This window comes from Siniperca chuatsi, linkage group LG5 (genome assembly GCF_020085105.1).
Source record: "Siniperca chuatsi isolate FFG_IHB_CAS linkage group LG5, ASM2008510v1, whole genome shotgun sequence".
Lineage (NCBI taxonomy): Eukaryota > Metazoa > Chordata > Actinopteri > Centrarchiformes > Sinipercidae > Siniperca > Siniperca chuatsi.
In genome coordinates, this window is record NC_058046.1 from 28,568,124 (window position 1) to 28,594,243 (window position 26,120).

Consider the following 26,120-nt stretch of genomic DNA (forward strand, 5'->3'; position numbering starts at 1 on the left):
ATTGCAGTGTTACAGCAGTGAAGACACAACAGTCACAAAAGGCATAATTAAATAATGAATAACATAGCTATGACAATAGAAAGTGGACTGAATATACACTTAACAACGTGCACAGTAATAACACTTTACATCAGTACAGAAGTATGTTCTAGTTAATCCAATAATATATTATTATATGATAATAAATATCACGCTGAAAGGGGTATTTTGTATGATGAGTAGGCTTATGCTTGTAAAGTAGGCTACATGTAACCTACTTTTACTTGAGTAAAACTTGTGTCATGCATAACAATGCACATGAATTACACAAAAAACACAATCTGTATTTTATTTACCGTATGAATTACATTCACAACATCAGAAAGTGTTATTCATTGTAACTCAGTAGTTGTCTAATGTTAAGCCATTTATGAAAGACCTGTCAAACAATTTGGGGTCATAGCGGTTTTCTGTTTTGAATTTTGGCAGTGGGTTATGTTGACATATGGATCATGGGTTATGCCAGCAGAATTAAATTACAAACATGTCATAACATTTTGTAGCCGGGTAATGAATAACTTTTTGGACCTGCACTCCTTAAGACCCCTGAAGATCCAGCCCACGACTAGCCTGAGATGTGCTCTTGTGAGAAAACAAAGAGACCCCCAGGCACATGCACTGTGCAACCATTAGTAGAGAAAGGCATTGGACTGGATGTTATAATGCATCTGATGTAATGCATTAGATGGAATGAAATAATAACATGGTAAATCTCTTGGCTCCATCTTTCAGTGGTTCAGAGGCCTTGCACGTGCATTTTGCAGGAGGTGCCATATGCCAAAATCACTTCGTTTGTGTTAACAGATGGGGGAGCCATTGTCTAACATGTACTTATTAAACTGCTGCGCCCCCCAACACACACACACACACACACACACAGGCACACACACACACACACACAGGCACACTATCCCTATCCATCAGTTAAAAACTACATTAAATCAGTGTTTTTAAGTAGGTTACTTTTCTACAATTTGTATCTACAAATCTGTAGATTTTTGTTTGATGGTTGGCAGAGTCCTGAAATATGCAAGTATTAATAATAATAATTATAACGACAGTGGTGGTTTCATTAAACAAAAGAGCAATGCTTTTTTCCTTTTTCGTCCACATTAACTTTTTGTTTGTTAAAATAACAAATTAGGCCACACGACATTTTTTTTTTTTTTTTTTTTTTTTTTTTTTTTTTTTTTTTTTTTTTTTTAACCAAGGCCATTAAAACTGATCCCGCTGCTCACAGGCCCATGTAAATTTGGTGGCGCACGCATGGCGCACAAAGCCAAAGATAGAGTAACAAATCAGGAATTTCCCTCCTGCCACTCCTGAGAGCGCTAGTGAGGACAAAAGTTACGGATTAAGCGCTTCTCCTCAGAGAGGAAAAAGCGAAAGGCAGCTAATTTTCCGTAATCTTTTGTCAGTTTGTCTTCTGTCGTTTCCAGACGCGTTGAGGACATTATGTTTGGAAAAAAGTTGTTTGTATTTCATTATGAGTCTGGACCCATCTGCGGTGCACGATGGCCTCTTTTAGAAACTTTGATGGAATAAACGGCGCACTGCGGGAGAACAACGTTTTATCAAGAATACTGTGATTTTCAAGTTTTGGTTTTATGACTTTTCCAGCTGTTCGGTTGGGATTGCTGTCTGTGGTCGCTTTTTCGCTGCTGAGTTTCTCGATGGCGTAGGCTAGGTGGTGGCAAGAGTTTTTAAATTACCATTCTGGACAGGGATTTGATATTTACAATGCAGATGCATCTGGATTATGTGCCTAGAACAAATCGGAGTGTCTGAAATCCAGTGAAAACCCATTGTCATCACTTTTGGAGAAAGGGAAATGCGGAGTGAAAACGGCGTCTAGAAGGATGCTGCTGCTTGTACAATGGAAGTGAAGAACTCTTTAGCTGTTGTTGCGGTGGTTTGTCTCTTCTTTTGCTCCGGTTTCAGCCAAGAACTCAACCCTAAAGGCAGGAATGTATGCAAAGCACATGGGTAAGCATCAGTGCAGAAGAAAACAGGATTTATTCCAGTGGTTGTGAATACAAATCAGCTTGTTTGTAAGTTTTCCTTGTGACATTTTGTGCCTCATTCTCCAAATGCGACTGTCTTCAAAATCGCCCAGACAGAGGTGAAATTATCGGGTTAATAATCGGGTTTTTAAACGGAGCAAAAGACATCAATAACTTGATAAAACTGACATTTTTTACAGTGTTGGCTTTATGCATGAATAGCGGTTCTCACTAAAGTGAAAAGGTCGCTGTTAACTGTATGAAATCAACCACTGACTTCATTCTCTAAACTTTTCTTTTACTTTTATATCAAGAATTCTTATTAACACTGTTGTTTTCGATATATTATTTCACGGTGACCTCTTCCTTTTCTACATATAACGTGTTCCCAGTCCGCTGCGTAGCAGGAGGAGGAGTCCATTGAAGAAAGCAGCTATACAGATGTGTACATCTGGAACATGAGTGTTTTCATTGCTATGTAGGGGGCGCTCTAATTGCTCATTGACCTTCATAGCATTCGTGGCACCGTTTAATAACACATTGTGGTTGATAATGCACTTTTAGAAATTAAGTTTTGGAGAGTTTGGGAAGTTTATAAAATGTTTAAAGGAACATAGTTTTGTGACAGGTGATATTTCAGAATAAAGATCAATTATATGAAAAGTAATAGAATGATGTTATAGGAATCCACATATCCAGACGGCCCCCTTAAAAAAGTTAAGTTATCCAAAAAGCATTTCTTGATGACCTCTAGGATTATAGCCGAGCCTGTGGATGTCGGGTTAGTAGTGTAAAAGAAAAACATCCAAGTCCACAATTGCTGACTGCAGCATCCAAGCTTGTCGGGCTGATGTCTATGAATTTTGAAATTGTGGTAGGCAAGAAACAGCAAACGTAGTCCAGGGTTCATTCTCCACTATGCTGTAAAATATGTATGATAAGAAATCATGTGCTTATAGTCTGTTGGAGTATATCTTGTTTCTTGTAACATAACTTGACCTCCTTTACAGACTTTGGGACAGATGAGCATGAAAACTAAAAAAAAAAAAAAAAAAAGCAACAATGACTCAGTGCCTTTTTCTATGCAGTCAAAATGAAATATATATAGTACTGGCCTCCACTATCTACACGTTTGACATTTTGCCCTCCTTCCAGTATTCAGCATTCATTGCAGTGAATCTCCACTCACTTGTTTTTTCCCATTATGCCCATTATGTTTTTATTTTTTCTGACTTGAATGGGAGGCTTTCAGCACTGATGCAGAAAAATGTGTTTTTGAGTCATTGAAAGAGCAGCTGTTGAAGTCCTTGGCAAAGGTAGTTGGTACATTCTTTAGGTAATAATGAAAGGTAAACAGGACTGCAGCTATGATTCTAAACACCAAATTCATTTGACACAAAAGTGAATGCAATCTTTCTTCTTGAGTGCTGACATGGACTGGCTGTGTATTAAAAGGTCAGCAAGGGTCAGCTCCATACATGCTGACTGGATTTCGTCAAAACTGTAGCAGCACAGTTCCAAAAAGTTGAATCCAGTGCCGTATCATGTACATAAAATGGAAAAAGGCTTATTCAAAAATCATCTTCCTTCCAACAAGTGAAAGCATACAGAGATTAGACCTGTGATCCCTACCACGTGCCTCTTTTGGCAAGATAAAAAGCTGCGTTGCTCCCTGCTCATTGACTGAAAACAAACTGCCATCTACAAACACTGTAGGGGAAGCTGACGTGTTGCAGGGGCCCCACGGAGGTCACAGGCGTGGGAGGAAGAGGAGGTGCATCCGTCCTTTCCTAACAGGCCTAAAACTTGGCTGCAAAATATTGTCTCGGAATATTTACCGTCCGCCTTCAGTATTTCCCCAGAAGCTGGGGAAACCTAAAGAACCTGATAAACTACGCAGATTCAGGGGTTAAGGGCTATTGAGTGCATGTACTGTATACAGATGGGAATGACCCCTATTCAGATAATTATACAAGCACGTGCTAAGCATATGCGTCATGTACAATGCCCTGAATATGTTTGCAGAATTTGCCATCAGCCACATCAATAAGAACTGGGAGATCAAAGAGGAGTTGGGTGTGGATGCTGCCGCTTTGATGTGTTTGTTTCACTGTATTTTAGGCAGGTTCTTCATCATTCCCCTCTCATTCCGAATCTCCCAACTTCTTTTCCAGATCATCAGGATTTGTTTGCTGCAGCGGATGGGGGCAGCTAGGGGATGAATGCCTGACACGTATGTACCATACAGGGTGCCAACATTTATCAGTACACGTCATATAGCTCATTGTGCAAGCCAGTTGAATAATGTGGCCTATTCTTGTTCACCCAAGCTCTCTGTGAAGGCAACTTCACCTGCAAGGAAAATGAGGTGTGTGTCAGGCCGAACGAATGTCGCTGTCGTCATGGATACTTTGGAGCTAGCTGTGACACTAGTAAGATATTTATTTTACATTTTTTATCAGCATTTCGAAATTTTGTTTAAAGGTCAAATACCAATTTGTAGCTGTTATTAAAAATATAAAACTACAGCATAAGTAGAATTTACTGCACTTGAGTTTTAGCGGCATGGCTCTAGGGATGGCAGTGGTCTGTCAGTTGGTCCACCACTTTGTTCCAGACTGAAATATCCCAACAACTATTGGATAGATTGCCATGGAATTTTGTACTGATATCCATGGAGCCCAGAGGATAAATCCTAATGACTTTGGTGATCCTGTGACTTTTTGTCTAGCACCACTAGCAGGTTGACATCTGTGGTTGTCTCGGCAACTACTGAATGGATTACCATAAAATTGGGTACACACAGGATAAACTGTAAAAACTTTGGTGATCCCTTTACATCTAGTGCCATTATCAGGTCAACATTTGTATTTGAGATGGTGACCGTGGTAGACATTTTACCTTCAAAACATCAGCATGTTAGCATTGCCATTGTGAGTATGTTAGCATGCTGCTTAGCTGTGCCTAAGTACGGCCTCACAGAGCCACTAGCATGGCTGTAGACTCTTACTTTTGTTTAAGGATATTTGACAATTTCAGAAGAAGTTTTTCCATTTCCTGATTACTGATTGTCTTTTAACAGAGTGCCCTGCCCAGTTCTGGGGCCCTGATTGCAAGGGGAAATGTAATTGTTACCCCAACGGCCAGTGCGATGACTTGACCGGTGAGTGTACCTGCAACCACAATCGTTGGGGACCTAACTGCGAGAATCCTTGCTTATGCCAAAAGGGCAAGTGTGACCAAGAGACCGGCAAATGCACATGTCACCCCGGCGCCTGGGGTCCCCAGTGCAACAACAACTGCTACTGCAGCATCAACTCCGTCTGCGATTCTATGACAGGGCGATGCATGTGCAATCCCGGTTGGACGGGGAGGAACTGTGCAATCCAGTGTAGCTGTAACAATTCACCATGCGACCAGTTCACGGGACGCTGCCAGTGCCGTGAGAGGCTGTGGGGCCCACGGTGTGAACGATACTGCCAGTGCGTCCACGGCAAGTGCAACCAGGCGGACGGCTCGTGTACCTGCACACCAGGGTACCGTGGGAAGTTCTGCAGGGAACCATGTCCTGCTGGGTTCTATGGTCAAAACTGCAGGAACAGGTGGGGGAAAAAACTTGGCAGAGAGCAAATATACCATTTCAAAACCACAGGAAACATGCAGTTTTACAGATGCCTAATGTTCAGTTCCCTTGTCTGATCCATATTATAGTGCGGTTTTGTGGTTTTGATAGGAAATAAGATTTGATATATGCTGCAGCTGATAGCCCTTAAAATATCTGAACATGTTACTTAATGGAGCAATAACAAAGTGATATTTGGGAGTTGGTATTCACATTATCCCGTAATCATCAGCCAACATGTAAAAGCAATTCAGGTTAAGTGCTTTACCGTCCATCGACTGTGCCGTTCTCACACGATACAGTTGCTATAAACCAAAAAGAACACAGTTAGAGTTCAGTATTGTTTATCTTTTTATTTATTTAGAGCCACAATTTAGAGCATACGAATAAAGATTCTTTTTATCATGTTTCAGACCCTTAAACAGTTTTAGACCTACTACATTTAGATGAGATGGAGGATTTTTTTGTGTAAACAAGATAAATTAGAATTCTGTTTGCCTTGGCTGACCACAGGTGTGGGCACTGCAAGGGCCAGCAGCCCTGTAAGGTGACAGAGGGACGCTGCATCACCTGTGACAGAGGCTGGAATGGGACACGGTGTGACCAGCTCTGCTCCAAAGGCTTTTTTGGCGAAAACTGCCAGGAAGTGTGTCCCACCTGCAAAGACGGTCACCACTGCGACCCCATTCATGGCAAGTGCTCTCACTGTAACCCTGGCTGGATCGGGGACAGGTAAGAAAACACACACAGTACAACTTGTACAACAATGTGTAAAAGAAACATGCAATGTTCATATTGTTCTGTCAGACCCTTTTCTACCCTCCCGTAGAGATTTATAATTTTCAAAGTTAGAAAACATAATGGCAATGCCTTTAACTAGTAGCTACTCTAATACCATTTTCTGCCCTGTGATAATGTCTGACTCATACTGTTAAGCTTGAAAATTACTGTAATCATGGCATTCCTTTTGTGTATAATAGGTGCGAGGTGCGCTGCCCCAACGGCACATATGGCGAGAACTGCGAGAACAACTGCAGTCACTGTTTTAACGGCATCTGTCACGTTGTCACCGGAGAGTGCCTGTGTGATCCGGGGTTTTATGGCACCTAGTAAGTCAGAAGACACCTCATAGCCCAAAAACTTATGTTTATGCTCTAGGCAGCTTTACAGTACACAGGGTTTCATATTACTTTTGTCACACACTTATATATCTTGGGAATTGAATGAGCGAGCTTGTGTTTTGAGGCATATTTTTACAGATACTGATGAAGAACACTCTTGGAATAGAAAAATGAAATTCCGACAAACTTCCATCACAAGAAAAACTTTGGAACAAAGAACTGATCCCATTTATCCGTTTTCTCTCTTGCTGTGTCCTATTTTATGCATCTGTCACTTGGAATGAACCTTAAACAGATGTTGTTTTTGTCTCTTCTCTGTACTCAAGCTGCAATATGACCTGTCAACCTGGCCAGTATGGAGTGAACTGCAACCAAAGCTGCTCTTGCAATGACAAGAACTGTGATCCTGTGTCTGGTGCTTGCTATCTCCGTAAGAAAATCTCTTTTTTTTAAAGAGCAACCACATGCTTTGTGGTTATGATGTTTTTAAATGGTTTTCTGTGAACAGCAGTAGTCAGAAACTAGTGTTTTTCTAAATAATGCACCTTTTCAGAGACAAAAAAACTGTTATTTCTTACTCGTACTACACATACAGAAAGAATTATAACCCTCTGAACTGTTTGTCCAAAGAGCCAGATGCCACTAGTGCTGCCTGTGTATTAAATGTCTAATAGTTGGCTGTACACACTGAGTACCAACAAACACATCTATTCAGGTTACTGTGTGTAGTGGGAGAGTTAGCATAGCGAGGCCTTGATAGCGTTTCCAGACCCAGACCGGTGTCCTTTTTATGGCTGTGTTTGTTGGCTATGTTCCTGTCCAGCCAGAGAGAGCGAGAGCGAGAGAGAGAGGAAGGAAGAAATAAAGAGGGGGGTGGAGAAAATATAAGAGAAAAAAGAAAACTTGGAAGGGAGACAGAGGGAGGCAGAGTAAAAAAGAGAAAAAAGCAGAATGCTTGGAAAGAGGAGATCACTGGAGGCAGGCAGGGAGATTATTATTGTATAGGGCGCAAAGATAGCAGGGATTTTGGCCAGTGGACATGATGGGCGATGGCAGGTTGGTCAGTGATATCATAAGACCTTTTCACTTACCCCCCCTCCTAACCCATTTTCCATTCTTTATCCAGCTGTGAGGACAGAGCAATGACAACATGTCACGCCCAGACTGCCCAACAATCAATCTCAGCATTATGTGACAATGTAAATACATGAGGGCCACCCCTTAACTGATGGTTTGCTTCTCTTCTGGTGTCATCTGTCATTGCAATTGCCAAATGCCGTCCATACTTGCACAATACAGCACTTATTATCTTTGGGGTGTATCCCACACCTCAGAGGGAGGGGTGCTAATAAATCATTGATGAGTTATGGTGAGGGGCATGTAGTAAAGAGGGGGTGAGGGGAGGGAGATGCTTGCAGGAAATCAGCAATGAAAGGGTAAGTGGTCCCATGTCTTAAGAGATAAGAGATAAGGGGAGATAAGATTAATAGTGAATTATTTGTAGTGAATTTCAGCCTGTTCATGCCAAGCAGCTATTACAAATGTTTAATGCAACACCATGCTCTATCTTTATTATTACAAAGCTAACTAACACATTAATAAAGATTATATACAGTTAGCTAAACCCTCTTCTCAAGTCATTTGAATGTACTTGTACAGTAAATCATAATAATTAGCTATATGCCAAGGTCTCTTGAGATAGTGATGACAGAGAGAGAGAGATTTGTCAAAACTGGGATTCAGTTTTGCTGCACCAATGTGGCACACCCAGAATTCCCTGCATCTTGTCTTTCAGAGCCCAACCAGCGGATGGGTGTGATTGCGGCTGGAACCCTGGTCTCCTTTTTACTGATTGTCCTCCTCTCGCTGCTGTGCTGCTGCTGCCTCTGTCGACACAAAGACGACCACAAGTGAGTGACAGATAGGTGTCTTCACCTCTGTGGTCCATGATGGGGGCTCGAGTTCCTAGCAGGAGGCTTGCCCTGGTTATGAAAATATTTTCTTTTTACTCTCTCTCATAGGTACCAGGTTGTTAAATGAATAAATGCATATAAATTGTATTTTAACTACTTTTATATATTGACATTACAGTGTGAGTAGCAATGTGAGCAGCCCCTGAGCCCTCAAAAGAGGCACGGGGCAAGGTTTAAAATGCCTCTTTTGAATGATTCATTTGGATTTCCATGGCGTCATCCCTTTTCAATCCTAACCAAGACAACTCTACCAACAGCAAAAAAGCCAAGCGGATCCTGTGTGGACGATTCAGCCGAATCAGCACTAAACTTCCCCGTATTCCACTGAGGCGACAGAAACTGCCCAAAGTAGTCGGTAAGCCTCAAAACTCTTTCTCATATCCCACCGCAGTGCTGCCAGAAGCTGCTGTATTTTATGTAATCATTCTCTCTGGTGCTTGTACAACACAGTCTGCTAAAAGCTGCATCACGTTTAGCTTCATTAAATAGCCAATGCATAATTAGCACAGGTCTGAATGTACTGTATTGATATTCAGATTTTGACATACGATGGAGGTGTCAGCGAATATGAAAACTGTGATATCGCTGGCTATCAGTTCTTTTATATGTCTTCAGTTTAACACAGCAGAGACAATGACTGCAATGAATGGCAGTCAGAGTGAGCATTTTCCTTCAGTGTTACCTTAGTCTGCCTCTTAGAAGATGAATAGGGTTGAAAAGTGTATGGTGGCTGCCAGGCGAGTATGGGGTTTCATTTGAAAGGAATGCACTGGTTTTAGAGCCCCTTATTATTCTTGGCACTCTCAAATGCCATGTGTTCATATTATTACAACCCTAAACTGGGGCTTTTTTCTTCCCATTTTCTTTACTCGTTTCCATCGTCTTCTTCCCCAAGAAAATGTTTCTTGGGCTGGAGGAGGCCGTGTTATTAAAAGAAGGCCAGTGGTTGTCGGGGGGCCCGGGTGGTGCTGAGTGACGCGCTATCAAAGGCCGCACTGTTTGGGTGGACGCTGCAGCCCTGCTGCTCCATGCGGAGGTCTCGTGGTCTGTGACAGATCTGTCTCTGACCCCAGGCTTTTTTTATCGTAGACAGAGGAGATATGCTGATCTTTTGTGATCCACCACACACGGCTGTTTTTGTTCAGGGTTCATAAACAGTTGTAATGGTTTAAAAATACACACTTAATTATCTAAAATTCTTTAAAAATTATTATTCTTCATTGTTACAATATAGTTGCAAGCATTCACAAATGAAATATGAAATTGCCAATTGTAGCCTATATAGAGCCTATTTGTATTAATTGTGCAAATGTTTTTATTTACTAATTTAAGTAGGAGATTAATAATGTTTAGCTAACAACATTGACAGAATATAGGGATGACATTCACAGTAGTACTTAAGCAATTAGTCAATGAATCAATTAGTCCACTGACAGAAAGTTAATGTACAACAATGTTCATAATCGATTTATTATTAAAAGTCATTTATCAAGAAGAAAAAAAACATTCCCTAGTTCCAGCTTGTCAAATTTGCTGCGTTTGCCCGTTTTATGTCATTGTAAATTGAATCTTTGGACTGTTGGTCTGACAAAACGAGCCATGGGTTTGGGCTCTGGGAACTTGTGATGGGAATCTTTCTCTCTTTCCTATATTACATTAATTGATTAAATGATTAAATTTTTTTTTCCAACCAATCAAAGTGTTGCACGGCAGATTCCGAACTTTGCTTCAGCTTATGCATCATTAAGAAACAGTAAATTGATTCTTTAAAAGGGCTCTACGGAAGTGCTGTGGAAGGAGTTAAAACATGATGACCTGGTTTCTTTTCCATGTCTGAGCAGCATGTGCCTACTCAGTTATCCAGCTGATTATTTAAGCTAGAATCTGTCTCTGTTATGCCTCGGTCAAAATGCAATAGCGGGACAAAGTTGCCTTTGTCCTCACAGTGTGGGACATTAATATGCTTGTTTGTGGAGAGCTTGACCATGTGAAGCAATGTGACAGAGGAATAAAAATCAAGTCAAATGCCTTTTTAAACAAATAATCAATTATTACACATACATTTTTATATAAAGATACTGAGATGTGTTTGCACTGCAAGCAAAGAAACACAAATCCATTTTTGGGCTGTTACAGTCAAGATTTCTACATTTTCAGACAACATGCACCAGTCAAATTTAAGAACAGACCTCAATACCCAGTCAAACCTATTACAACTAGTATGTGTCTCTCTTGTCCTTCCTGGTGTGTCCTATCCAAATTGTTGCTACTCTGCTTTCTGTTGGGCTACCCACAGAAGTGTGGTCTGCCAACATTTAGAAACTCAAACTCTGACTGGGGCTACGCAGTCCTGCACACACACATTCCAGAGGGGGCCCATTGGGGATGGAAACAGGAAGTGGTCAAATTTACCCCAGCCCGTGTCAAAACTGTGATTTATCCACACCAGAGTCTGTGGCAACAGATGTGGCAAGACAAAATGAGAAAGGAACAGGGGGGGAAGTAGGGAAGGAAGACAACATTTACTGTACTCCTCTGTTAGCATAGTTAGCCTCAGAGAAATAGCCACACGAACACACTGTCACCTATTCGCCTCTTGGCAAAAGTAAGGCTGTTTGCTTGTAGTTTAGCATTCCATTCTAAGCATATTTACTCCACACCCTACACATACACGTCTGTCTGGCATTCCTTGCATCCTCTGTGTCCAAATGCTTCCCCATGGGTGAGGGCTGAGAGCAGCGCCACCTGCTTTTTTCATCTTTATTTATCCTGGGAAAGTTGGCTGGGATTGCAAATGTGTTTGCAGCAATGCTCAACCTCACATTCATGCAGTTGTGAGCTGCCTAAAGAAAACTTTCCCACACCCTAAAGTTACTCTTCAAGTACATTAATTACACTGAAACAAAGGGGAAAAGGGCTGCTTGAGTTTTAGTGAGAACCAACTTGCTTCTGCTACAGTTGTCTTACCCTTGGTTAATAGGCTCTGAGTTAGCCATGTTGGATGTCACTCAGTGTACTGTTTTGTTTTAGACTCTGCATGCAATGTTGTAACCCTGACACAGGCTATTTCAGGCTGAAACATATTGTTTCTTCTGATTATTGCTTGTAAGTAATATTCACACTCTATGCAGATGATTTCCACAGCTGGATCAGGCATTTGAACCAGCTACCTTCTTGTCCCAGCCAAGCTCTCTAGCCTTTAGACTACCTCTGCCTCAGGTCTGTTAATGCATCCCCCCACTGAGCAACTGTGGTGGTGGAGCTCTGCAGCTGGGATGTGTCAATAATGCCCTGTTGTGTGTTGGCCTCCATGTTGGGAGGGATCACAGTGGCGTCCAGTCTGCAGAACAATCTGCCCCACTAGACCCACAGTCTGGAGGGAGCAGCTTTTAAGGGCAGCAGTTGTTCATCACTACATACAAGTAATGTTGCAAAATGCCCATGTGTTAGCCTGTTGACTAACTTAACTGAAGTCTTTACATAGGTTAGCTGCTCTACATTCCTCAGTCACTTATCTGCCTGCTGCTGCAACAGTAAGGACCCTGCACAAGGGCAGAAGGGAAGACAGACCCTGTCTTATTCATTTATTTATTCCTTTCATTGAATTTGGATAAAATAGTTTTTTTGTCATCCACACCTCTGGAGAAATGTTTTGCTGGGTTCTGTATACAGTATATATTGTTATTAATCTACATCCACACAAAGCTGATTTCTTTTTTTACAGTTAATACAAAAAAGCAGTGCCATGTTAGGCTTTGGAGTTTCTGTAGCCACAATAGTCCAACATTAACTACACCTGTAGAGAGAGCAGGTTGGCATTATTCTGGTAAACAGGATATCCTTAAATAATCACATAAATGCGTGCCCTTGGCTGAAACTCCCCTCTACATATATATATATATATATCGAAATGCTTGTTATTCTTGGTCTTTTTTCCCCTTTTACACACATCTGTGTCTTCTTATTGTAGAAATGTTGCACCTGTGTTGACATTATCCACCCTACGAGTAACACAAAGACATTAGACTCCCAAACTCAAACACGTAGTTCAGAGGTTTAGGTGACTTGTTTTGGATAAATGTAAGAAAATCTTTTTTAAGGAACAATGTTTTTAGATCATTGTAGCAATAAATATTGAAGTAATGAGTCTTATTTCTTAGCATGCCAGCAATAATTTTAAACACATCTTCTATCTGAGCTTGTAGCTTACAATTAAAATCTATAATTTGGAAAACTGAATACAAGTCAGCAGCCTCAAGGAAAAAACAAATCAGGGTCCTTGAAAATTGCTTTGTACAAACATGTCAGTACACAACAAATTTCTGTGGCACACACACACACCATCTATGACCTACTTCTGATTTGACCATGACTAAATCTGGTTGTTGTTTGAGAAAATGTTGAAAGCAGTTGAAAGCAAGAAAGGCACAACAGAAAGTCACATGGTGTGAGGCAGATGGATGGACACGGGAAGCAAGAGAATAAACATCAGGCTGGTTTATGATGAAAAATAAACCAGACAAGTTTAGTTTACACTTTATGATGAGAGGAGCCGCTAAACGGAAAAAGTGCATGCATATCAGACACTAACAAGGGGAGATGCAGTGAGAATTTAAACAAAGCTGACTGACATAGGCTTTTCATACCCTGATATTACAGATGAAGTACAAAGTAAATGTAGTTTTTCATCTGATAGTTCTTCTACAAGTCACCAAGTCTGCAAAAATCCAGCCATAGATCTCTTTAAGTAGCTCATCTTTTTAGTTATAGTCAAACAACAACAGCTAAGGAGCTAGGATTTGTTCTTGGCCAGGGTCCTGGTACAGTTAGGGGATTTCTTCCACGGAGGGTTTATCTGAGGTCTAAACAAATGGATGGACCCATGTGTCATCAAGTATGTCAACATGAGCATCTGATGTGGTCGGTCATGTCGAGTTAACGCCCAGTACAGTTTAGCCCAAAACTGCGCCGTTCACGCCAGATGGGAAGTATCCCTCAGAAACCACAGCTGTCCTGAGACTGAAGGGTCAGCAGAATGCTGCAGTGTCTGAAGGGGAGGAAGGAAGAGGAAGATTGAGAGAGAGAGAGAGAGAGGCAGACTGTGAGAGAGAAACATGACTCGAACCACATACTGTTGAGGGAGAGGATTCAGTGAAACTTGACCAAAGAACCCATTTGTGGCTCATTTTGCTCAACACCTAAATACTAGAAAAGACCAGAAGAAGAGATGGCTTGACAGTAACATTGCAACAGTGGATCAATACGTAATTAGTATATCAGATATTATACTGTACATTGCTGTTGTAATGACAGATTCTCAATTATTACAGCTCAATGAATTTTAAAGGAATAGTTCACATTTTGGGAAATACGCATATTGTGTACAGGCTGGCAGGTGAACAGACTAACTGTTTCTCCTTGTTTCTCCTTGTTTATGCTAAGCTAGGTTAAGCATGTCCTTATTAGCTTCGTAATTAATGAGACTGGTATCGATCTTCTCATCTCACTCTCAAAAAAATACGTATATTTCCCGAAATGCTGAACCATCCCTTTAAAGAAAATTATATATTTTTTAAGGGTTTTTTTCTTATCATTTCATTGAATTTACTCACTTACTATACTTTAGCATCTCGTTGATTGAGAAAATAGCAATAGATAATAGTTCACATACTCCTCAATCATTTATTCATTCAGAAATTAATTAATAATTTAGTAAATTAATATCTACACCTTAGTAGCTTTATATGGTAATCTTTTAAAGTGTGTAATGTCTTGGTTCCCCTTACAACAACACAGGTAGTTTTGGTCAACAAGGAGCGGCTGACCCACCAAAAACAATGCTGGTAGTCTTGGGGTTGATTGAGAATTTCTGTCTGTTTCTGTCTATGCTGTTTCTTGTATGCCTTTTAACCTGCTAGGAATAAAACTCACTTTAGCTTTTAACATCAAAATCTAAAAATACTAAACAACTTATTCATAAAAATATCTTTGTTCGCTTTCCATAATGTTGGAGCCTTTGTTAACTCACATGCAAAACCAATAAAACAAAGTTTTTCCGTAGACACACTTAAACCAACACTTTCTACAACTCTTCAGCCGTTGCGAGAGTGAGTGAGAACAGACTGTTGTTCTTGTAACACGGTACAGTACCCTCTGGCTGACCTTTTGGCTTCTGCGTTTGTTTTCTGTTCTCAGTAGCCCACCACGACCCAGAGAACACCTTCAACTGCAGCTTCATCGAGCCCCCCTCGGTGGCCGAGCAGCCCTCCCCCTCCTCCTGGTCGTCCCAGGAGTCTTTCTCTTCCTTTGAGAGCGGAGACGAGGGACCAGTTTACTGTGTTCCCCATGAAGGTGAGTCATCGTAAGAATAAATAAACAGTTTAGTTATCTGGAATGACGCACATAAATCCATAATTTGTCTTTGGCATGTAGGAGCCTTGTCTCACACACACACACACACACACGCTGATAGACTTGATAGAAGTGGGTGCAGTGACTCACCCACTTCTGTAAATCTCATTAGGGAGATAGTTTCTTTATCATATGCCATCTAGGTCCAGGTTTTGCTTCAAGAACAAGTAAAGTATAAACAGGAAATGGAATGGTCAAGTCAGCACATGGCACAAATCCAAACAGTGACTAACTCCTTGAAGTTTGGTTGAAAACACCCATTCCATCAGTTTCTATTCTGGAAGTGGCAGTGCAAGTCAGATTTTGTTGTGGGAGATTTTTTTCTGTGTTGTATGATTGATGGATTTTTAGTGCTTTCTCAGTAGTTTGGTTTAGTTCTCATTCTCTCTATGAATGGTTCAAGGGCTTTGAAACAATTGATTTTGAGTAAAAAGCCTTGGGCACAAAATGATTACTGTAAACATCACAAAAGGGTTTTGAATTAGAGTTGTAACGATAAGATCTGTTGCGTTGGAGCCACTCCAGTCTCAAGTATTTGTATACAAATTAGCAAATGAAGTGGTACAGATATCAGTCATTAAATAACATGTGCATTAGTGCTTTTCTGGTGGGAAGAAAAAAATACAAACAAATTCGCCTCAAAGGACTTTGCAATCTGTATAGCATACGACACCCTCTATCCTTGGACCTTTGATTTAAAGGAGAAAAAACACCACAAAACACTATACTTTTTTTATTGATATACAGCTCTCTCATACAGCATCCACAGTGGCCACAAGTGGTAATTACAGGATAATGGTATGCTAAAACATAGTGTAATAGTAGCACAAGTACTGTAGAGAATCACCAAGTTGGCGAACGGACTGATATCAGTGACACAAGCAATATCCATTGTATCGGAAGTTGAAACCTTAGCAAACATTAGCTACTATAAGATAGTGGTCATACCAGACCAAGTAAGGCTGTGTTAGCAAAACCCCGAAGTGTATTGATTTAAGTTCATTTTATTGCTTATGAATCCAACTTTACATTTGTAAGAGGAAGAATGTGTTACATCTGTCATAAGTTACATAATCTCACTTTAATTGATACTGTGTATGGATATTTATATTTTCTGATCTGTAATATTTGCTTTATATTTGTTTAAAAAAGTACTTTAATTTTGAACATTGGATAGATAATCCTTGACTAATACCATATTCCAATGATCCACAGAATCTGTGAACGAAAGCAAAGAGAAGCACAGCCCTAGCCCAGCAACAGAGAGGCCAGAAGCTGTCCATAATGAGGAGGATGCAGGGGAGTACACCTCCCTGAAAGACACCAGTGTCACGAAACCAGAAGGCAGCGAGCAGCCCCTACTCAAATCCTCTGACAGTGAAGGTTCCACCAGTGGCTCTGAGTCCACCACTGCGGCCCTCTACGCCCGCATTGCACGCCTCTCCAAGCAGTCCAAGGAGGACGATGGCAGCGGCAAGGATGGGGATGGCACTCCTACACCAGAGGCTAAGCGCAATGGAAAGCCACCACCTTCACCTGGCAAGCCCAAACCTCGCCCACCAGACCCATCCACTAAGCCCAAAGTATCTTGGATACATGGAAATACTACAGGGTCTCCCCAGCCAGAGCAGCAGGGGCAGGGGGGAATGAAGGCACTTGCAGTGCCAAAGGAGAAAAAGAGGAGCTCCAGCGATGTCTCAGCCAAGAGCGAGGAGCGTCAGAAAATGAAGGAGAAGAGCCGTGAGCAACAGAAGAAACAAGAGGGAAAGGAGGCAGACGTCAATTGCTCCCCCAGCAAACACAAACCTCTGCGAGGTAAGAAGTCTGGGGATGACCACAGCAGTCCCAGTCACATGGAGCACATCAATGGTGTGGTTCAGAATGCCCTCAAGAAGATAAGTAACTTCCACAGTTCCTCATCTGAGAAGAAGAGTGCTGACAGTCCAAAGGAGACCCCCAAGGAGCCACCCAAGAGCCCCAAGGTTATCCACCCTCATATGAACTCTGAGGCTGCCACGCTCCTGGCTGCTCAGCTCAAGGAGAAAACCCAAAGCATCAACAGGAACGAGGGGACAGGTCTGATGAAGACCAATGGTCTCTCCACACCCAAGGGAAACAGGGAGAAACCAACACCTCCACAGAAAGCCAAGAGGACCCCTTCCAGTGGATTGAACCAGCAGGGCTCCACCAAGCCCCTGCTGCCCACCTCGAGCAGCCTCCAGAAGTTGGTGACACCTGTCACCACCGACCTCGGGACCCCTGAAGCCAAGAGCCCGGAGAAGCAGGACTTGAACGGCTCAAGGGCAGGGGACCCAGCGTTGGATCCTACACCAAAGAAGACTCCCATAAAAAAGCCACCCAGGAAGAAAGGCAAGGAGGGTACTTTGGATACAGCGGAAAATAAAATACCCCAGCAAAAGACAGCCATTATGCCACCACAGGTAGTGAAATAAGTGTTTTTAAAGACAAATGGCCAAAGTTTCTGATGGATTTCAAAGAGACTAAAATGGATTTGTTGGAAAGTGAACCACATAGTTTTTCAATCAAGGAATTTTAACATTTTTCTGTGTGAGTATGCTGTGACTCCAGGACCAGTCAAGAGTGAGAAAGGCTTTTAAATCAAGGGCGCAGTTGAATCGTATTGGTGAGTTGTATTATAATGACCTCTATACACCATTGTATTTCATTTCAAGAATCCTTTTTTGTGTAACAACTATGTATCAATCTCACACCACAACCTGTGGCTAAGCTGGACAGTGAGAACAGTGGTGCACAGACATAATCCATAGTTCATTCATCTCTATTCATCCTCTGCAGTATGTCCACCACTATATTTATATATGGATTGCTTTTGAGGTTGCATAACTGTAATTTGCTATGCAGGTATCGGAAAAATAGCTAGTTTTATGTACGCTCTCCACAGGTACTAAACGTACTGAAAATAACAAAGAAAATTAGATCCTCTGAGGATTGCAAGCTATTTTTAATGTTTTGTTTTTTTCTAATTTCTAAGGACCAAAATGCACAAATACAGTTCTACCTTAAGTCACCCTAAATTAGATATGATCCTCATTCTTGATGTCAAGACTATTCTTTGCGGATGAGGGTCTGCTTAATTATTGTCAATTAAGAGAAAGACTGTTCACATTTTCAGTGTGATTTGTTGGAGAACTTTGTCTTTAGCAGAGAAAGCACCTTTTTATTTTCCTCCTATCTTGCTACTAGAGCAAGTTTCACATTATTAGGAATGCTTCTCTTTAATCAACTAAATTCGACACCCTAAAGTACACAAGTTGGTTTTAAGGCTCTCTCAGTACAGAAATGTTACATTTTTGGATTTAAAGTCTTAGCTCTCTTTTGTCCAACTCTGTCAGACACGGTTTGTTGAAACCCAAACAAGCTCTTTGATCTTTCTGCAAAAAGGGCTGTTTTAAACCTCTTTCATGCTTCTGCTAACACCAAATCACCAGAATGTGCTCTTACTGTACGTTTTATTCAGTCAGCTAAACCACTAAACCAAAAGTGAAATCCCAAGCTATCCCATGTCCTCACTTTATGTCATGCTTATAATCACTTTAAACTCAATTACTTTCTTTATAATACAGCAACATCTGCAGTTTCCCTATTCTGTATTTAAGAAAACATACTGCAAGACAATATCCTCCATGTAAATCAGATGCAATAGATAGTTTTGTTAAAGTAATGGGTATTAGTAGCATTCTTTCCAGATCAGACTACAGAAGGAGACTGCCATGTGTCTTTATTTGCTCTTACAGTGTTGTCGAGAAACTAGGTCAATATTGCCATTTTGAGCTCTTCTCATTTCACATGAATTTGTTTATGCCATCGGGGTATTGTGTGGAAAACAAATCGTCAAAGATGTTTTGTCCCTTAAGGATCATATTATCTTAAGATAATAGATTCATGCTGAAGTAATATGGTGCTTTAATTTCATTGTTTTAGGGTAAGACTGTAAGGCTAAATGGTACCGTGCCTCGAGTGTTAAAATGTGCCTCAACTGTGGATCAGTTTATGCAAAAGAAACTATGTTTGCGTAATGTTGTTGCCAACTTTTATTTCAAGTGTCGAGCCTAAAATAAGTAAACCAAAAAAGGTGGTGGGGTGGGATACTTAAACTGGACTAATTCAGTTTGTCAAGAGGAAAAAACGTTTTATTTCAGTTGTTGGTGGATAGCTTTTTTGAAAGTAGCACTCAAAACATGAGCTATGTACAATGGATGATAGGTATGTATGCGGCAGGTTAACGTGCCATTGGCATTTTTTGGGCTGAATAATATTTTACATTCACAGCTAATTTGAAAAACTGTCCTGGTTTTATGTGTTTTTGTCAAGGTACAACACATTTCTTTGGTTATTTTTTCAACAGTTTCTACTTGTATACATTGTGTACTTTTTATTATCTTTGTAAGCTGTGCTTATATGACCTTTTTAGTTCTTCGGTTTTCCTTGGTGTCAACGAACTGGCTTTCATGTTGTATTTGCTTTTTTTTTTGGTATGTTGCTTATTTTTGGCTCTGAAGCAAATCTACAGTATGATTATTTTCCTCCTGTAAAGTTTACATTGGCTTTGTAATTGTTCTCTGTTGATGTTATTGTTTGTGTAACACTTAACTGCATGACGCAGAGTGTAATTATATGGCATTAATAGCTGCACAGGAAATCTGTAACCTTCTTGTTCCCTCTGGTTGTTATTATTGCCTCCCATAAAAAAATAACTCATACAGAAAGGATTGTACAATACTACTATGATACCACTGTTGAAACAATTGCATATACTTAAAACCATAACATTGTGTAATTATGAAGTGGCAATTTTTATCTGACTGGCCCGTGCCTGTTTTTATAGGCTTACAGTGCATTTTTGTAAAGAAGGGCCTGAAAAGCTGCAACAACGTTACCAACTGTAAGGTATATTTTGTCTTTTGTGGTTAGTTTTTAGCAACTTTGATTTGCATTTGTGTATGGTAATTAAATTGGTGTTTCCTCATTTACTTCTTTGGAATAAAAAAGCAATACATGTAGCTCTAGTCAAACCAGAACTTAAAAATCGGTCCTCATTTAATCGATTTACAACGACACTCATCATATACCAATTCACTAAGACCCCATTCGTTCTCATGGGGACATGACCTCTCCTTGGCATCTTCTCCCAGTGTCTTATTCCAGAGTACAATCTACTAGAACAACAATAAGGTCAAAGGGGATGTATTGGGTAATACACGACATATATCTCTTATTGTATTCTTCAAACAGATTCAGTTGAATGCTCATTGATATCTGACCCTTTCCTGTGACTCTGGGCTACTGTGAGTCCTCCAAAGTCGTTCAGTCACAGCAGCTCATCAAAGTGCCCGAGGGAACCAGGGAACTGTTCATTTGGCTCCTTCAGGATGGGGGGACAAGAGCTCCTTTCATGCGGGAAAAACAGTGGAAACTCTGTGCTAAGGAGTTAATCATGCGCTGCATATGTGTCCTCTTTTGGCAGGGAGGAGAGGGATATAGCAGGGCTGGGCCACAAGGCAATGAAGGAGGATGAATGGATGGATATAAGGATGGATGGATAGGTCATGTGATGGGTAATTGGAACCAGAAGGTGAAGTGGCTTTGTTTTGGATTCTACACTTTTGACATGGTGTGCTACTTACTATGTACATGTGTGTAATTCATGCAAAACTGTTTTCCAGGGCAACAGAACTTGTCAGGTACTTACTTATTTTGTCTTGTCTTGATGTTGGCAACAAATAGATGTTGATCTATGATCTATTGATTTATAGCATTTATACCATTCTGAAAAGATAAAAACTATTGAAAGGTTAGCTCAGCATGGACTGCCTTTCCTTGTTTTTTCTGTTGAACAACTGTTGGATGGATTTGGATGGACATTCATGCTTCCAGACAATGTATCCTTATGACTTTTGTGATCCCCTGACATTTCCTCTTGGGCCACCTTGAAGTTGATATATGTAGTTTTGAGTGAAATGTCTCAACAACTATTGAATGGATTGCCATGAAATTTGGTTTAGACATCCATGGTCCCCCTCAGGCTGAATTTTAATAACTTTGTTGATCCCTTAACTTTTTATCTAGTGCCATCATCAGGTAAAAACTTGAATTTGTCCAATACTTTGGTTTATGACCAAATACCTGCAGAACTAATGACATTCCCATCTGTATTTCCTTGTTTAGTGCTAATTAGAAAATGTTACCATACTAACACTAAGATGGTAAAGATTATGCTTGCTAAACATCAGTATTTTAATATTGTCTTTGTGAGCATGTTGTTAGCATGCTAATGTTAGCGTTTAGCTCAAATAACCACTGTGTACAGTCTCACAGATGGGCTAAACTGGCTGTGGACTTAGTCTTGTTTGGTTTTAGTCTTAATAGGTCACAACTTAATCTGGTTTAGGTCTTTCCTTTTTTGGCTCTGTTTTGGACCTGGTCTTAAGTCTGATTCAGCTACCACAGCCTTGATGTCTCCAAATCAATCTTCATTTTAACTTCCTTTAAAGACTGTCCGCCAAACCCCATACCGGAATCTCTACACTTTCCCCCCTAAATCATCCCAATTTTCATGTGACAATGGCTTGAAGTCTGATTCATTGCTAGGATGGAGAGGAATGTTGACACAACTGCCTCCATCTGCCCATCTTCAACTCGCAAATGGAGAAGATTCTCAGCTGAGCATACCAACACATGTTCTCTGGTTTGTCATCCTTGACATGTTGTGGGAAAGTCACAGCTTGGAAATGTGCATTGCGTGTCATCACTGTGCAGCATTTCAGGATAAACTGTGTTGACTGAGCATGTGTACAACCTGTGAGGGATTTCTGTGCCTGCTGCTTTTGAATGGATATATAAATTGGAGGGGCCTGTGTATGGAACTTGGCCTTTCCATATCCCCTCTGCAGTTAGCTAAGAGTAATATTTTGCTGGTTTTATTGACTTGGTATTGAAGGTTGACATAAATTCGCTTTGGCGCTGCAACACAAAAGAACACAAAAGAGCGACTATACAGGATAACGCAAAGCTTGGTCAAAAAGTCAGGGTTAGGAGTGTGGGAAGGGGGTTCAATGACATGTCGCTGCTAGTCTAAACATGACTTGGAGCTGGGGAGCCCTCAGTGTGCCAAGACTATAGAAACAGCGAGGCATTAAAACTCAGGCCCTATGAGTCAGCCAAAAGCCCTGGACTCAGAAAACCTATTCCAGTCCCTGTGTTTCCATGGCAACGGGAACAGATTGGAACCACATCTGGTAGCCATTTCAGTCCCTGCAAGGAGAAGAAGAAAGAAATTTATGAGTGAGGGGGAAAAAGACAAATATTTTCTGCAATGCAAAGCAGAAAGAAAGTGGAGTCGAGTTACACTTGAAAGCGGTTGAAAATATTAATTCTACCATGGACTCAGTCAAGAGCAGTTTTTCGGTGCCCATGTAAATTCAGGATAATGGATTAAGCTTTACTCCATTTAAGTTGAAATCTTGTAAAAAAACATTCAGTGGAAAGCAACTTCTATTAGCATACATGCATAGATATGCGCAAGAAACAAATGAGGCAAGATTTCCATGTGGTCATATAAAGCAATTTTCTGTGCAAATCCCCTTATTTGTTCTGAAACCTATTGTTGAAATGCTTGCAGTGTCCATGAGCTTAAGTTATTTCTCAAAAAACTCCATGTAAGAGTCTGAGGTTTTGATGTTTACAATTGAAAAGTAGCTTTTTGTTTTAGTGCTCAAACCGATTGTTTGACTGTCTGACATAAATGTGTGTCTGTTGCAGCATTATTTCCTAAAATCATTTCCCCGGCTGATTCATTGCATCAGACACGGCCAGAGGAGATTTGAAAATGCTGTTTTCGTCTATTATCCCTGTCGACGCGCTGTCTGCGAGAAACGCTGTCTAATTGCAGTCCTCCTTACACGTTAAATGTTGTTTCTCAGCCCTGTGGAAATGCAGTAACTATGAAATGACATTTACTGGAAATGAAGCTGGTGCTTTTCTTGAGCCAAAACCACTGAGAACTGAGGTCAGCGCGCAACCAGAATGGGGAGGAGAAACAGGGCCAGCATCAAAATGTGTGTTTATAGATTTCCAGTGACATCTACTCACTAACTCTGCGATTTAAGACGGCCATTATAATAGACCCGAAACTCCCTTGCAGTGGCACTGAATGAAAAAAGGCCGCTCTTAATGCACAAATTAAGAGCAACCACACAACAAGTCGACCTCCCAAATAGATCCTCAGACAAGCTGGTGAAGCGCAGAAACTAGATGAAAAGAACGGAAACTGTCTCAGTTTGAGATGGATAAACTTATCAGTATTGGGCTTGAAGTCAATGTACGACACTGAAAACTGTTAGGGTGCAGTGTTAGGAAATAAAGCTTCTGGAAGACAGACACACACACACACACACACACAGTTTTCATCTTGACTAGTTCTGTAAATGTGGAAATACAAATGAATTTGAATAGCCAGAAATGTAATTACCTATAGTTTCTCTCTCTATCCTGATGGAGATTTGTCTTTCTTTTTTTCTTTTCTTCCACATGGAGGGGTGTGCAAACAGTTGTCTGGGACTGCAAATTGCCCTAGATTTTTCCCCCTTTGTCAGCATAATTCTATGGAACGAGTGTATCAGGGGAGAAGATTTGGATGGCTAATAGAAAGCAGAACAGTCAGATGTCCTTTCTTTCTTCTTCCTCTTTCTTTTAAACCCTCTCTCCTTCTCTCATGTTCTTCTCTGCAGCCTATTTCCCTTCTCCCTCATTCACTCCTTATTCTCTCTCCTCCTCCCCCTATCCTTTATTCCCTCACACACCCATCCATCCGCTATCTGCGCAGTAAAGTGGGACTTCAGACTTCATAATGTGGCTTGAGGTTTCAGCTTTCACATAATTCCACAGGCTGACTCAAAGTTTTTTGTTTCCTTTCTGCTTCTCACTCACTCCAACCTGGAGCAGCAGAGACAGAGAGAGAAAGCTGCTGCCTTATTCCAGATATCGGGATGGAAAATGATCACAAGACCGAATGTGTCTGCCCAAACCCAAGGAAAATAAGCAGATGGCTTATGTTTTTATGCACTGAACCCCAACTGTCCCGACAATCAGTCCTGTCTGCGACCGACGAACTGTAGCTTACAACAGCTTTGTTGTTTGAGACGCAAACTTTCACTACAAATTTTTGCCAAAACCAGTCACAGAAACACATGTTGATGAATGAGTTACTCGCCTTTACCCTGCAGGAACATTTCCCTGTTTTTCAAACCTTATCAGATTTTGCTTTATCACGTCTTTGTGACTCAGAGGTCAGGTCATGATTATTCACACCTGTCTTATCCACGGCCTATTTGGTTAGACACGCTTTAATAACAGCTTAAAAAAGACAGAGAAGTTGCTTTTACTTGCATATGGATGCCAGGATTTATTTACTGTATGTGGTTGCAGTGCTCTGGCATGTGAAGGGAAGTGTTTGCTGTAAATTTACCGTCACTGTGGCTGTGTGCTGGTGTGTACGCGACCCTCACAGCCCCGTTCTACTTCACAGAACAACACTGGAGCCATTATGGGGAGCCATGTGTTTCTGATTACCCAGGCGCAGATTAGTGGGAGGGGAGCAGCGGTTGCTGTCTGCTTGCCCCTCGGCTCCTCTGATGTGGCCAGCAACTGGACATCCATCAGTGCAAATCCCTCCGCCGCCCTCGCCTTCTTCCCACCTCTGCTCCAAACCTTCACATCCGCCTTGATGTCACTACCAGACCTATCTATCACCTTAACCTGTTCCCCATTTATATATGAAAACACTAGAATCTTTGTCAGTGAAATTATTCCTACTTGACCTACATATCATGCCAACAGCACCAAGCTGTCACTGCTGTATTCTTAAAAATGTGCTCTCGTCGCTAAATCATAAGCACTGTTGCGGCTGTGGCGTGTGACCACAGAAGACAAGACTTTGTGTTTGTTGCTGCTTCAGAAATGCGATACTTATTTGACCTCCACAGGAAGGCCCCCCCTCTAGGGAGATTAGACATCAGGGACAGCTACAGAACAGCATCCCAGAGAGTGTGAGGAATCAATGATTTACTCAAGGACACTTGCGCCTGAAGGGACACTCAACCAGTGGTCAACAGGCCACCCAAAAAAGCGACGTCATTGTCCTATTATCATCAAAACTTACTTACAAATATACTTGATTACATCCCAAAAATCAGAAATGATCATCAATGAAGTTTGACAGAGAATTTGTCAATCAGGCACTGTTGCTTGTAATTTGAAGTCTTCCCATTTGCATTTTATGTGAATGGAGTTTCAGTCTCTGTAGGTCTTTTTTGGTCTTTTCAGAAGCGGTCATGATCATTGCTAATGCCAGTTTTCCATCATCCTTTCTAATGAGCCAGATGGTTTTAAAAACAACAATGTAAAAGCTTTAAACTTTCAGCCAAGTAGATGCAAATTGTATCAAAATACTTTCTTCATGAAAAGTATCCTGAAACCTATATAGGAGCACTCACGTGTCAAGTACCCTGATCTGTCCTGAAAGTAACAAAACAAGAAATAAGGGAGTGAAAGACAAGCAAAAACTGCTTCCGAAGAGAAGAGACGAGATCAATGATCTTGGTGAAAGTAGAGCCACCATAGTGTTATTTCAATCAACAGTAGAAAGTAGTCTATCACTCAGACAAATATATCACAATCACTGTTTTAGGTATGATTATTGAGATAGTGAGTTCACTACTGTACAGAGTAGTGGAAGAAGTATTCAGATCTTTTAATTCTGATCGGTCTGATTTTGGAACATTTTTGGAAATACGCTTATTCACTTTGTTGCTGAGGGTTAGATGAGAAAATGAATACCACACTCATATCCATTAACTATCAAGCTGGAGCCAGCAGCCGGTTAGATTAGCCTATAGACTGGAAACGGGGAAAC

The 26,120-nt window shown here is 41.0% G+C and overlaps 1 protein-coding gene and 1 long non-coding RNA gene across 2 annotated transcripts; one reads left to right on the forward strand and one right to left on the reverse strand.

Moving 5' to 3' along the window:
• Positions 1 to 1,287: 1,287 nt before the first annotated feature.
• scarf2 (scavenger receptor class F, member 2) lies at positions 1,288 to 20,229 on the forward strand. The gene is made up of 11 exons (XM_044196336.1): positions 1,288 to 2,025; positions 4,217 to 4,275; positions 4,373 to 4,474; positions 5,125 to 5,644; positions 6,178 to 6,396; positions 6,645 to 6,773; positions 7,112 to 7,215; positions 8,581 to 8,695; positions 9,016 to 9,113; positions 14,954 to 15,109; positions 16,385 to 20,229. Exons 1-11 carry the CDS (start codon positions 1,916 to 1,918, stop codon positions 17,620 to 17,622), a joined length of 2,850 nt encoding a protein of 949 aa, XP_044052271.1. The 5' UTR covers positions 1,288 to 1,915; the 3' UTR covers positions 17,623 to 20,229.
• Positions 19,986 to 25,949, reverse strand: LOC122876265. The gene is made up of 2 exons (XR_006378049.1): positions 23,679 to 25,949; positions 19,986 to 22,462 (listed from the first exon to the last, which is right to left on the reverse strand). It is a non-coding gene; the product is annotated as an uncharacterized LOC122876265 (long non-coding RNA).
• Between the last annotated feature and the right edge of the window lie 171 nt (positions 25,950 to 26,120).

Coding starts and splice junctions, on each gene's coding strand:
- scarf2 (XM_044196336.1), top strand. CDS start 1,916: ATGGAAGTGAAGAACTCTTTAGCTGTTGTTGCGGTGGTTTGTCTCTTC. Junction 2,026..4,216: donor AATGTATGCAAAGCACATGG/GTAAGCATCAGT, acceptor CTTCTTTTCCAG/ATCATCAGGATTTGTTTGCT. Junction 6,397..6,644: donor CCTGGCTGGATCGGGGACAG/GTAAGAAAACAC, acceptor TGTGTATAATAG/GTGCGAGGTGCGCTGCCCCA.